Genomic DNA, 13,451 nt, shown 5'->3' on the forward strand with positions numbered 1-13,451 from the left:
CACCGTAACGTACAAAACAGGGTGGTCGCATCAAGATGCGGATTGTTTATCACGCTACCCTGTGGAAGAAGCTGCCCAAACTGACACCTTTCCAGACCTTCTATCTGTAACGCAGCTACTCAACCTTGGCCATGAACAATGCCGGGATGCTTCCCTGCGAACCATCACTGACAAGCTTGAGTCAACGCCTCGCGACGCATCTCTAAAAATGTTCCTGGTCAAAGACGGGATGCTGTATCGCCGTAACCTCGATCCATATGGCCATGACTTGCTCCTCGTGATACCAGCACATCTTCGTGCGACTCTCCTCAACCAACTTCATGACGCTCCTTTGGCGGGCCACTTGGGTGTCTCTCGCACATACGACCATGTACGTCATCGTTTCTTTTGGCCTGGTATTGCCCGTTTTGTTCGCCGCTACGTTGCCGCTTGCGAGCCCTGCCAGCGCCGCAAAAAGCCATCCTCCCTACCAGCTGGATTTATTCAGCCGACCGACATTCCCACTGAACATTTTTTTCGAGTTGGCTTCGACCTGCTCGGCCCATTCCCAATCTCCAGCTCAGCCAACAACTGGTTTGCCGTCGCCACTGACTATGCGACACGGTACGCTACTACACGAGCACTTCCGACGAGTTGCGCAACCGATGTGGCGGACTTTCTGGTATATGCTATTATTTTAGTACACAGAGCTCCACGCCAACTTTTCACTGACCGGCGCCGGAGCTTCCTATCAGCTATTGTTGACGAAATCCTGCGCTCTTGCTCTGCCAAGCACAAGTTTTCCACTTCGTACTATCCGCGAACAAACGGTATTATGGAGCGCCTCAACCGCACCATAACCGACATGCTTTCTAAATACGTAGCGGCCGACCACCAGGACTGCGACGTTCATTTGCCATTTGTGATGTTCGCATATAATTCATCACGTCATGACACTGCCGGCTATTTGCCGTTCTATCTTCTATACGGCCGAGAACCCGCCCTATCCTTTGACACCTTGCTGACCTTGGTCACTGAGTATGCCGGCGAAGTCGTCACGCGAGCCGACCACGCACTCCAACTCGCCCGCAGCCATCTGCAGACCTCACAGTAGCACCAAAGACAGCTCTACGATTCCCATCATCAAAACGTGCACTTTTCACCGGGTTTCCTTGTCCTCCTCTGGTCCCCCACTCGGCGTGTAGGTCTGTCTGAAAAACTTCTGTCACGCTACACTGGACCATACCGCGTCGTTCGCCAGGTGACTGACGTTACATACGAGATCATTTCAGCCGATCCAACGTCATCACCTTCACCTTCGACTCACATCGTGCACATAGCTCGACTCAAGCCTTATCACCCTCCTTCTACCGCATCCGAGTTACTCAAGCACCGAGAAAGTGCTTCTACCACCGTGGGGTTATGATACAGAACAGCTGGCATAGCCTTGCTGCAAGAAAAAGAAATACGACGTTAGTTGCTGGTTGTTGATGAACTGTTGCCATCTTGTTCGCCGAGCACGGTCCATTGCATATAATTTAATAAATAAGTTACTCGTAACAATATATTAGGCATCCGGTGTTAGTGAGGAATCCATGAATGGGCTGAGTGGCCAACTATACGCAAGGTAGCTATGATGGCAAGTATGACAGCGTACGTCGCCGCAGACAACCTTTTTTAGTATGGTTCAGTCCCTCCAGATGGCACCTGCTGCCGCCTACTTCACGGCTGTGACGCTCTCGCATCTACAGCTTTTTATATAACATTTAACATCTATCTATCAAAAGTGCACTACTGAGTCAGAATGGCTTCGCTGCGATCTAGTCTACGGTTTGGAGGCACATCTCGTGACCTGTGGCCCCGTAAACGCGTGGATAACGTGGCTGCATTACCTGAATATGTGAGAAATAAATACAGCAAGCCTAGCATCAACGACTCATAGAAAAACTTTGCCTGGAACGTCGCTCTCTTTTCAATTGGTAGCCTTCTGCCAGCACACAATCTCGAAGGCCATGCCTCCTGTCTTGTGTTGCGATCGGCCACCGCGTGAGAACGCTCGCCTCCGTACCGCTCTGTCACGTGACATCATGGCTGCTCGGAGGCAACTGTGAGAGCATTGCTGCGTTCGCAGAGGTCGGCCGTCGTAGACGCTGGCCTACGTACAGAAGGACGAGGGTAAAATCAGAGGGGCTGGGCAGCGTGTTCGCGGTTGACGTTCCAGGCATAATTTTTCAGGAGGTGTTGCTAGCATGCACTTCTCGGGTGAGGACTCTGCAGTATCCGTGTCTTTCAAATTGAACGTCTCCTCGCTGGCCGAACGAAACCTACTTGCTCCGTCGTTCTCTTTCGCGATGTTTTCATCACCACAGGTTCATCTGCTTGTTTTTATAATCATTTTGTTCAATGTTTTTATGGGTAAAAGGCATCGGAGAAATATGTTTACTATCGAGAAAACAAGCAGGCATACAAGATGGAACCCAGTCTGCACGAGAGCTCCGACATGGTCTTCTGTCTTGTCGAGTTTCGAGTTATCCGTGGCGCTACGTAGCATCACCACCCAGTGGCGAAGGCACCGTCTCGGTGCTCGGTTGGTCCGAGTGGTATCTCTTCAGCCAAGAGACGTGCACAACGTCAGAACACGCGTGGGCGCTAGTGCTGTGAAATGGTTCAATTTCATAGGTCACGTCAGTAACTTGGCCCACGACACGGTACGAACCCAAGTATGGCGAAGTCAGGCGTTCGCACAGGCCAACTCGCCGTGATGCCATGCTGAGAAGGAACGTGTCACCACGCTGGAAGTTGACATCGTGGTGGCTGTCATTGTAAGCAGCCATTGGCGGTCTTGCAAGTCACTAAGACGCAGGCGAGCAATTTCACGTGCCTGTAGAGCTCAAGAGATAACATCGCGGGCATAGTCCGCTTTGTGGTAATGGTAGGAAGGAGAGTGTCAAAAGGTCAATATGACTACGCACCAACTAGCCCAAGTTTCCACTCTTGTGAGTCAAAAGGTAGCGTGGGTTCTCGTCCATACATGGGAAAAAAAGACAAGAAACCTGCAGTATCATGTCGGGACGTAATATAGGCAAATGTCACAAATGGCATGACCGCGTCTCAGTCACGATGGTTGGTGGAAACGTACATGGTGAGCATTTCTGTGATAGTTCAATTTAGCCGTTCTTTGAGCCCGTTGGTTTGAGGGTGATGGGCTGTTGTGCACTTGTGTCTTGTAGCGCAAGATTGCAATATGTGTTGTATAACCTGGGATAGAAAGTGGCGACCCCGATTGGTAAGTTGTTGTCGAGGGGCGCCATGAAGTAGTATAACGTGTTCTAGGAGAAAGTCGGCGACGTCGGTTGCACAACTAGTAGGAAGGGCCCACGTGATGGCATACCGAGTGGCGTAGTCCGATGTGACTGCTATTCACTTCTTCCCACTGACCGATAAAGGAAAAGGTCCAAGTAGGTCAAGACCTACCCTATAAAATGGTTCTGATGGTATGTGAATGGGCTGAAAGCGTCCTGCTAGAAGGGTTGTTGGTTTTTTGCGGTGTTGACAGGATTTACAAGAAGCGACGTAACGATGAACGAATGGGTACATACCAGGCCAGAAGAAGTGACGTCGAACACGGTCATAGGTTCTTGAAACTCCTAAGGAATCAGCCATTGGAATGCCATGTAACTGCGCGAGGACAGTCTGACGCATATGTTGGGGTATAACCAGTAGCAGCTCAGGTTCGTCAGGATGCATACTGTAACGATATAATACGCCGTCTCAGAGCAGGAACATACAGAGAGACGGAGGAGTTGTAGGACCAGTCAGCCGAAGGATGATATCTGCCAAGTGAGGATCACGGCGTTGCTCATCTCCGTCGTTGCCGAAGGCGGAAAGTGCCAGCACGCGAGTACACTCGCCGCTCTAAGAACGTCCGGTAGGTCGACTGAATGACGCTACAAGGAGTCGGCATCTTCATAATGGTGGCCCTATTTGTAAACTACTGTGTACGAATATTCTTGTAGCCGTAGAGACCACCGGCTGAGTCGTCCACTGGATCTTTTAAGGACGACAGCCAGCATAAAGCGTGACGGTCAGTGACAACTGCGAATGGCCATCCACACAAATATGGTCGAAATTCACTCACTGCTCAAATGAGCGCAAAACATTCACGTTCATAGATTGAGTAATTTCATTCCGGTGGCGATAATAGACGGCTAGCGTATGCAATGGCGTGCTCGAAGCCATGCTGTTTTGTGCGAAAACTGCTCCGATTCTATGACCACTTGCATCGGTGCGCACTTCAGTTGGAGCGGACATATCAAAGTGGCCGAAAATTGGTGGCGTCGTAAGTCTGGTGGTCAGCTCAGCAAATGCTCTGGCTTGTTTAGGTCCCCACACAAAAGTCACATCTTTCTTCAGTAGTTCCGTGAGTGGGCACGCGACGTGAGCGAAATTCTGCACAAATTTGCGAAAGTAGGAGCAGAGGCCCAGAAAGCTCCGAACGTCGTTCGCAGAGGTCGGCGAAGGGAAATCTTTGACTGCGCGGGTTTTCTCAGGGTCGGGATGAACACCAGAAGAATTAACAAGGTGACCAAGGACAGTGAGTTTACTGCGGCCGAAGTGACATTTGGACGAGTTCAACTGAAGGCCTTCCTTGCGGAAAGCAGAAAGAATAGTCGAGAGACGCTCGAGGTGTGTTTCAAAAGTCGGTGAGAAGACAATGACGTCATCAAGGTAACACAAGCAGACTAACCACTTAAAACTGTGAAGGAGAGCGTCCATCATTCGTTCGAATGTAGCTGGGGCATTGCATAACCCAAACGGCATTACTTTAAACTGATAGAGTCCGTCTGGAGTTATGAATGCTGTCTTTTCACGGTCCATGTCATGAACTGCTATCTGCCAGTAGCTGGAACGGAGATCGATGGAAGAAAAATAATCTGCTTCACTAAGGCAGTCAAGGCCGTCATCTATCTGTGGCATGGGATACACGTCTTTTTGCGTTACTTTGTTAAGATTCCGGTACTCGACACAAAAACGCCAGCTGTTATCTTTCTTTTTGGTGAGGACGACAGGCAAAGCCCAGCGGCTTGAAAAAGGCTCATTTATGTTCCGAGCAAGCATCTTGTCGACTTCTTTTTGGATAACGTGGCGTTCGGTGGAGGACATTCGATAGGGCCACCGATGTACCGAATTTGAATCGCTGGTGTTAATACGATGCTTCACGATAGTCATTTGGCCTAGAGGTCGGTCATGGAGGTCAAAGATGTCTTCATACGACGCAAGAAGGCCACAAAGTGCGGGCACATGTTCGGCAGGGAGATCAGATGCGATCATTTTTCGTAATGCCATCTCGGGCAGTGCCCAACTCAAGACTGGGAGCTGACGGTGTAAATTCTGTTCAAGCGGTAATGTTGTAGTCATTGGCCGAGGCAAGTGTTGTTAGGCATATTCCTCGGGGCAGTACTTGCGCGCAAATTACAAAGTTTGCAATATGGAGACGTGCCACGTTGTCCTTCATAGTGATAATCGTGTGCGGGAACGTTACATTCAACGAAGAGAGGACGGTAGCGTTAGGTGACACCACATAATATCCGTCGCCCACAGGCGGATCAGAAGAGACGTCTATATACGTCACAGCTCGACATAATAGGTGAATGTGCTCGACGGAGCATAGTCTTGGCGGCGCAGAAGCAAGTTGATCGACGGCGTGTGGTAAAGCAAGTTGAACAACGCCAGCAGAACAGTCAATTAGGACTGAATGCTCCGACAGAAAATCTAATCCCAGAATGATTTCATGTGGGCAGTGGTCCAGGACGTAAAACAAAACAGAAGTATGACATACAGTCACAGTGACGCGGGCGGCACACATCCCAGTGACAGTTGAAGTTGCTCCATCAGCTACTCGGACTACAGTGATAGGAGCAGGCGTAAGCACGTTCTTTAGCCGAGCACGAAGACTAGAGTTCATTACAGATAAGTGAGCGCCAGTGTCAATGAGTGCTATTGAAGGTGTGCCGTCTACATTTTCGTTGATCAAGTTCTTGCGTCCGGGTAACGTGTGAAAAGGAATGTCGGGTCGGGTCGTCAAGGCAGGCTCACCTTTAGGAGCTGCGCCCGCTAGTTTTCCGAGGACTGCTGGTGGTAGGAGGGAGAAAGAGAGCGGCGACGGTTAGGTGAGCGGGACAAGCGTCCAGATGGCGACGGCGAGCGGTTTGTCGAGCGGGCATGGGTAGCGAAGTATTGTCGTAGTCGACGTATATTGGGATGTGGGAACCATTATGTGGGCGCTGGGTGTTGGCATAGTGCGGCCATGGCTGCCAATTCCAAGAATTACGGCAATGACGTGAAATGTGGCCGACTCATCCCCAGTGGAAGCAGATAGGTCAACCATCGAAGGTTCATCGTTCAGCCGAGTTGCGGTAACATGGACGGTTGTATAGACCACGGGGCATATCAGGTACACTAGGTCAAGTCTGTTAATTGGTCAGAGCATCTGTAGTCCGGCGTTGGCCAGTTCCTGGCAAACAACGGTCTGTATTAAAAAAATTGTTGCACGAGAATCGTCAGTGACATGGGCATGATCAACAATAGGAGATGTGGCCTTGATTTCACGGCGAACGTTGCGCACAATATTTATGGTAGTAGCAGCGGGTGAAGGGAGACAGACGTTTTTGCAGGTATACGTGGCAGCCATGTTGGGAAGACGCGAACATCGGGGAGTAATACGACGAGTTTTCGCTTCTTCAAAGCGTCGGCATACGTTAATAACATCGTCCACTGTCAAAAAGTTGCGGAACACAAGGAGAGTGAAGGCATCATCCGCGATTCCTTTGAGGATGTGCGCGACCTTTTTGGATTTCGGCATTTGTCGTCTACCGTGCGGCAGAGGACGAGCACATTCTAAATGTATGTCATGTATGAATCAGTGCAAGGCTGCAGTCGGCACGCGAGTTCTTTCTGCGCCGAGCGACAACGTCTAATGGGCTTGCCAAAGAGGTCGATGAGTTTGTGTTTGCAAATATTCCAAATCATGATTTCTTCCTCATAGTTGGAAAACCTGACTTTGGCCGTGCCCTCAAGGTAAAATAGAATATTGGCCAACATGAGCGTCGGGTCCCAGTTGTAAAGTGCACTGACGCGTTCGTATAGGTGAAGCCGTTTTTGGACATCCTTATCGTAATGGCCAGAAAAGGTGCCTAGGTTATGTGGAGTCGTCAGAACGACGGTGCGGTTCGTGATGGCTGGATGTCGCGCTGTTGGACGCTGCGCAGTCTTGCGAGGCAAACTCGGGGGAGGTACCAACGAATCCTCATTCTCGTCGTGATCAGCCATCGTAGAGGCAGCCAAGGAACGCCCACTTCGTAGAATCATCGCGGATGTTGATTCAGGGAGGACCTGCACTCTCCACCAAAATGTTACGGGGAAAAGGCGTCGGATAAATATGTTTACTATCGAGAAAACAAGCAGGCGTACAAGATGGAACCCAGTCTTCACGAGAGCTCCGACATCGTCTTCTTTCTTATCGAGTTTCCAGTTATCCGTGGCGCTATGTAGCCATATCAAGCTCAGCGGGAACGTTTTTTGTAACTGTCAGTGTCGTGTACTCCTTATCAGTCGAGAATCGATGCATTTGCTAAGCCTACTCGCTTCGCTAACCTGGGATAAGCCATCTTGATTTTCATAGGGAGAAACATGTTTTTCCGTGGCAAAAGGAGCAACGTTTTTCCCTAAATAGAGAAAACGTCACTCCATTTTTTTAAGAGTGTAAGGTACTCCGCTGCTAACCAGCAGGTCATGAAATGGAATCCCGGCTCCGTCGGCTGCCTTTTATATGGAGGCGAAAATGCGTAAGGCCCGTGTGCTCTGATTTGTGTGCACGTTAAAGAACCCCAGGTGGTCGGAATTCCCAGAACCCTCTACTACACCGTCTCGCATCATCATATGGTGGTTTTGGTGTGTTAAACTTCCCATAACAATCAAATGAATCAATCGAAATGCCTTCGTTTTTTAGCCTGTGTTTAGTACATACTCCTAGTACTAATTGTAATCTCGAGTGTAACGTCCTAAAACCATGATATGAATATGGGATACGCCATAGTGGAGGACGCTGAAAATTAAAGCCTCCTGGTTTTCTTTAAGGCCCTCGTAATCACGAGAGTAGGCCCAGTATTATTGCCGTTCCCAGTATGCCATATACATTGACACGCTGCATCACTTCTATATTGCATTGGCCGGGTACTTAATGCTATGAATTCGAAAAATTTGTTTGATAATTACGTCGTAAGAATTCGTGTTATGCCTAACGGTTTGAAGCAAAAAGCAACGTCTGCTTGGTCCTTTCTTTTCCAGATGCTACTGTCTGTGCTCCCGAGTAACAGTTTATGGCACCACCCATTTCTAAATACAGCAGTGAGACAACGACTACACTTTTGTCTGTTTGATGCAGGTTTTCTCTTGAACATTCACAATCAACTTGCAGATGTTAATCAAAGTTCTTGAACACGTGAGAGAAAAAAAGGGAAAAACAAGGAAAAACAGTAAGGTTACCCAGACGTATCTACTATCAGCATCAAATGAAATGCGAACATCGGAGTCCTTAGCCCAAGCACTAACGATGTTAAGAGGCACTGTGTCTCGTCATCACCATTAGCAGTCGCGCATATCCGGTTCGGCAGCAATTTGGGGTAGGTTTGTAATGTAATATTTTTGCTTGCGTTCTACTTCTGATTAGGGGATGATAAGGGCATACACGAGCGTGCTGAGTGCTCTTGGTGGTTTGAATTTTCTTTTATTTTATTTGTTGTTTCAGTGGTTTCAAATATCACAGCCAGAACGGCCAGAAAAATATCGTACATTAGGCTAATCGCGCAGTGCTGCCAGACCGTATGTGCTGACTGGACCTGTCTATAGTGTGAAGACTAGAGGACTCCCGCTACACCTCCTATAATTATTGTGACACGCATTCCACCGTTCGTGTTTCATCATCATCATCATTATTATCATCATCATCAGCCTTAACACTGCAGGACAAAAGCTTCTTTCGTGTTCCGCCAGTCAACTTGGTCCTGTGCTTGCTGCTGCCAATATATACCAGCAAACTTCTTAATCTTATCTACCCACTTCACCTTCTGTCTCCACCTAACCTGACTTCTCTAGGAATCCAGTTAGTTATTCTTAATGACCAGTGGTCATCCTCTCTATGTGCTCCCTGCCCTGCTCCTGTCCATTTCTTCTTCTTGATTGAAACTATGATATCCTAACCCCGGATTGTTCCCTATTCAAATCTGCTCTCTTCTTGTCTCTTAAGTTTATAACTACCATTTTCCTTTCCATTGGTCGCTGCGTTCTGCTCAATTTAAGCTGAACCCTCTTTGTAAGTCTCCAGCTTTCCGCTCCGTAGCTAATTACTGGCGAGATGCAGCTGTTATATACCTTCCTCTTGAAGGATAGTAGCAATTTACCTGTCATGATTTGAGAGTGCTTGCTAAATGTGCTCCACATTTTTCTTATTCTTCCAGTTACTTCAGTCTCGTGGTTCGGCTCCACGGTTATCACCTGTCCTAAGTAGACAGTCTTTTACAACGTCAAGTGCACTATTACCGATGTCGAAGCACTGTTTTCTTCCGAGGTTCTTGTACATTACCTTCGTTTTCTCCACATTAGATTTAAGACCTACGTTTTTGCTCTCTATGTCTAACTCCGTAATCACGAGTTGCAATTTGTCCCTTGAGTTACTCAGCAATGCATTGTCATCGGCCAAGCGCAGGTTACTAAGGTACTCTTCATTAATTCTTATGCCTAAATGTTCTTATCCTAGCCCTCTGAAAACCTCCTCTAATTGCGCAGTAAATAACATTGGGGAGATTTTATTTCCCTGTCTTAGACCCTTCTTGATTGGTATTATGTTCCTTTCTTTATGAAGCACTGTAGTAGCAGTTGATCCCCTGTAGATTTCTTCCAGGATGTTTATATATGCTTCGTCGACGCCCTGATTCCACAGTGTCTGCATGACTGCTGATATTTCTACTAAGTCAAACGCCTTCTCGTAATCTATGAAGGCTATGTATAGTGGTTGGCCATATTTTGAGCAATTATGTATTACCTGACTGATGGTATGGAGTGGTCGATTCTTGAGTAGCCTGCTCAAAGTCCTGCTTGTTCCTTTGGGTGATTGAATTCTAATGTTGTCTTAATTCTGTTAGCAATTATCATTGTGAATAGCTTTTATACTACGAAAAACAAACTGATCGGCCTGTAATTCTTCAAGTCCGTGTCATCTCCTTTCTTATGTATTAGGATGATGTTAGCTATCTTTCAAGATGCTGATACTCCTCCCGTCAGGAGACACCTCGTAAATAGGGTCGCTAGTTTTTCTTACACAATCTGTCCTTCTTCTTTCAGCAGGTCTGATGTTACCTGATCCTCACCAGCAGCTTTGCCTCGTTGCATGCTCGCCAAAGCTTTTCTGACTTCTTGCATCATTACTGGTAGGTTGTCATCTGGGTTACTGCTGGTTCTTATATTAAGGTCGTCGTTGTGCTGGCTACTGTACAGGTCTCCGTAAAACTATTCCGCTAATTTTACTGTCCTAACCACATTGCTAGGTACTTTGCCTTCCTTGTTCGTTAGTGCATGCATCTGATTTTCGCCTATCCCAAGTTTTCTCTTCACTGCTTTGACGCGACGCTTCCTCCGTTATTTAGAGCATGTTCAATTCTCTCCAAGTTATACCTTCTGACATCGGACACCTTACGCTTATTAATTAACTTCGAAAGCTCTACCGATTCTATTTTGCTTGTTGTACATGAGGCTTTCATGATATGATGCTTCCTAATGAGATTCTTCGTTTCCTGGGACAGCTTGCCAGTGTCCTGTCTAACTACAGTACCTTTAACTTCCACTGCACCCTCCGTAATGATACTCGTCAGATTATCATTCTTTGCGTCAACGCTAAGACTGTTTTTCTCGATAAGAGCCCTGTACCTGTTCTGAAGCGAGACTCTGAATACCCATACTTTCCCATTCAGTCGTAGCTCATCGATTGGTTTTTTGCGCATCAGTTGCTCTAGTTCCTTCTTCAAGTCTAGTCGTACCCTGGACCGCACCATTCTATAGTCACTGCATCGTACATTGCCAAGCACTTCTGCATCATCCACGATGCCTGGGTGTGCTCTCAGTATAAAGTCTATTTCGTCCTTATTTTCGCCATTAGGGCTCCTCCATTTCCACTGACGGTTCCTTCGCTTCCGGTAGAAGATATTTAAAGTCCATAAATTATTGTGTTCTTCATACTCTACTAGTAGAGTCACTCTGGCATTTCTAGTACCGGTGCCATAATCTTTTACTGCTTCGTCTCCAGCCTGTTTCTTCCCTACTTTTGCATTGAAGTCTCCCATCGGTATAGAGTGCTTTTTTCTCTTACTCATCCGATTCCACCTCTTCATAGATGTGTTCAACCCACGCGTAATCATGGCTGGACGTAGGCGCATAAGCCTGTACTACCTTCGTCTTGTATATCTTATTGAGTTTATTTACAATACCTACCACCCTTTCAATTATGCTATAGCATTCCTCTTTGTTGCCCACTATGTTTCTGTGAATAAGTAACCCCACTCCCAGTTGTCTTCTGTCAGCCAAGCTCCGATAGCAAAGGACGTGCCCGTTCTGTAGCACTGTATAGGCCTCATCTGTCCTACTAACTTCATTGAGACCTGTTACAAACCATTCCACGCCCTCTAGCCCCTCGAATAGTACAGCTTGACTTGCCTCACTAGATAAGGTTCCAGCGTTAAACGTTGTCAAGTTCAGGGTTTCATTTATGGCCTGTCCGGATCCAGAGATTCTTAGCACCCTCTGCTGCTTTGCAGATCTAAACACCGCCATGGTCAGACGCTTCCTAGCGGCTGGGGACTGAGGGCCATGAGTTAATTTACGTATGCACGTAGGAGATTTGTCTCGTCATCACCATTAGCAGCCGCGCACATGCGGTTGGGCAGCAATGCGGGATAGGTTTGTAATGTAATATTTTTGCTTGCATTCTAGTTCTGATTCGGGTAGGATAAGGGCATACACGGGTGTATCGAGCACTCTTCGTGGCTAGAAATTTGTTTTTCATTTTATTTGTTGTTTCATTGGTTTCGAATATCAGAGCTTGTGTTTTATTTCACGCCAACTGTACGTACGGTTGGCTTGCCAGCAGTGGGAAAACGCATCGGAGAACGTGGAACTGTCATATGCTATACCCCCTCACTTCTAGTGGTCGAGATATCGTGTATCGCACTGAGCTGCTACCTTGCTGGTTAGCGTGAATGCTGAAACCACAATTAAGGGCTCCGTCGCACGTAGGTATTTTTCTGCACAATTTTTTCGCCTTTTCCCAGTGTAGCTTAGCGGTGGACATAGGTGCCGTAAAATTCTTGCCTTTCCATAAACACTCCTCGACTAGTAACCACATGAAATTATATAGAGCAATCAATACAAGGTGACCACCGATAGGCGAAAACCATGACAATGTTATGGATTGATGGAAGTTGTAACTCACCGTTTTTACTAAATGTATGGAACACATGAGAATAGATGCTACAATTGGAGGCACGCCGGCCAGCAGGAATGCGAGGTTGTAGTTTCCTCTCTGGTCGTATAGGATTCCTGCAAGGGAAGAAAGCATGTACCCTATCCTCCGAAATATACATTCATCGTAAAAGTGAATGAATGCGAACTCGTTCATACCAATCCAAAAAGTTAGCTTCCTGAAGAAATTGTAAAGAAGGATCCTTTTGTTTTTATAGTGAAAGCTGCTATGACATCACAAATCCGGTCACGCGCAGTTGTCCACCACCACCGCCACCGGTGTCCGTAACCACATCGCGCCGAACTAGAAAAAAAGAAACTCAGCACCAATGACACAGGTGGGCTTGAACTCAGGTCTACCGGGTGCCCATCCAGTATTCTACGACAGTGCCCCACACTGGTACTTGGGACTTGGTGGCAAACTTAGCTTAGTCAGGCTTGACGTCGGGAAAGCAATCACGTTAATACGACTTATAAGGCGTTTTGAAACAGCGAAAGAACAACCAGTCGTCGGACATTGCGAATGGTGTAACGACGGCGTCGTCCAATGCTCCACCCAATAACAAAAGCTTCTTCTTGTTCCCCTATTTTCTGTGGCGCATACCCACTGCAGCCATAATTCCTCTTCATAGTCAGCCACTGCATGAACAAATGGCGCAAAACAACTTGCAAATGTTTAGCGGATACGGTGCTTCTCAGAATGATGAAAAATAGCATAGTGAATGCCGCCCTACTACCCGAGAAAATTCATTGTTAATGTCCTAGTGGGTATCATGCAAGTGTGCTTGCTGTAATTACCAAATAAGTGTTTTGAAAGGTTCCAAAAGGCCGCTCTTCTAGCTTTCGCTGTGACTGTGCTGCGCCTTCCGCGCAGGCCTGGCATTTTCTAACACCTCACTCTATAA

General features: G+C 47.3%; 1 protein-coding gene across 1 annotated transcript in view; it reads right to left on the minus strand.

Annotated features, from left to right (window-relative positions):
- LOC119174111 (monocarboxylate transporter 10) overlaps positions 1 to 13,451 on the minus strand; it is a 206,336-nt gene that overhangs the window by 60,252 nt on the left and 132,633 nt on the right. Inside the window, exon 9 of the mRNA XM_037424918.2 lies at positions 12,518 to 12,624. Coding sequence (XP_037280815.1) covers positions 12,518 to 12,624 — 107 coding nt within the window. The remainder of the gene's footprint in view (positions 1 to 12,517; positions 12,625 to 13,451) is intronic.

This window comes from Rhipicephalus microplus, chromosome 5 (genome assembly GCF_043290135.1).
Source record: "Rhipicephalus microplus isolate Deutch F79 chromosome 5, USDA_Rmic, whole genome shotgun sequence".
NCBI lineage: Eukaryota > Metazoa > Arthropoda > Arachnida > Ixodida > Ixodidae > Rhipicephalus > Rhipicephalus microplus.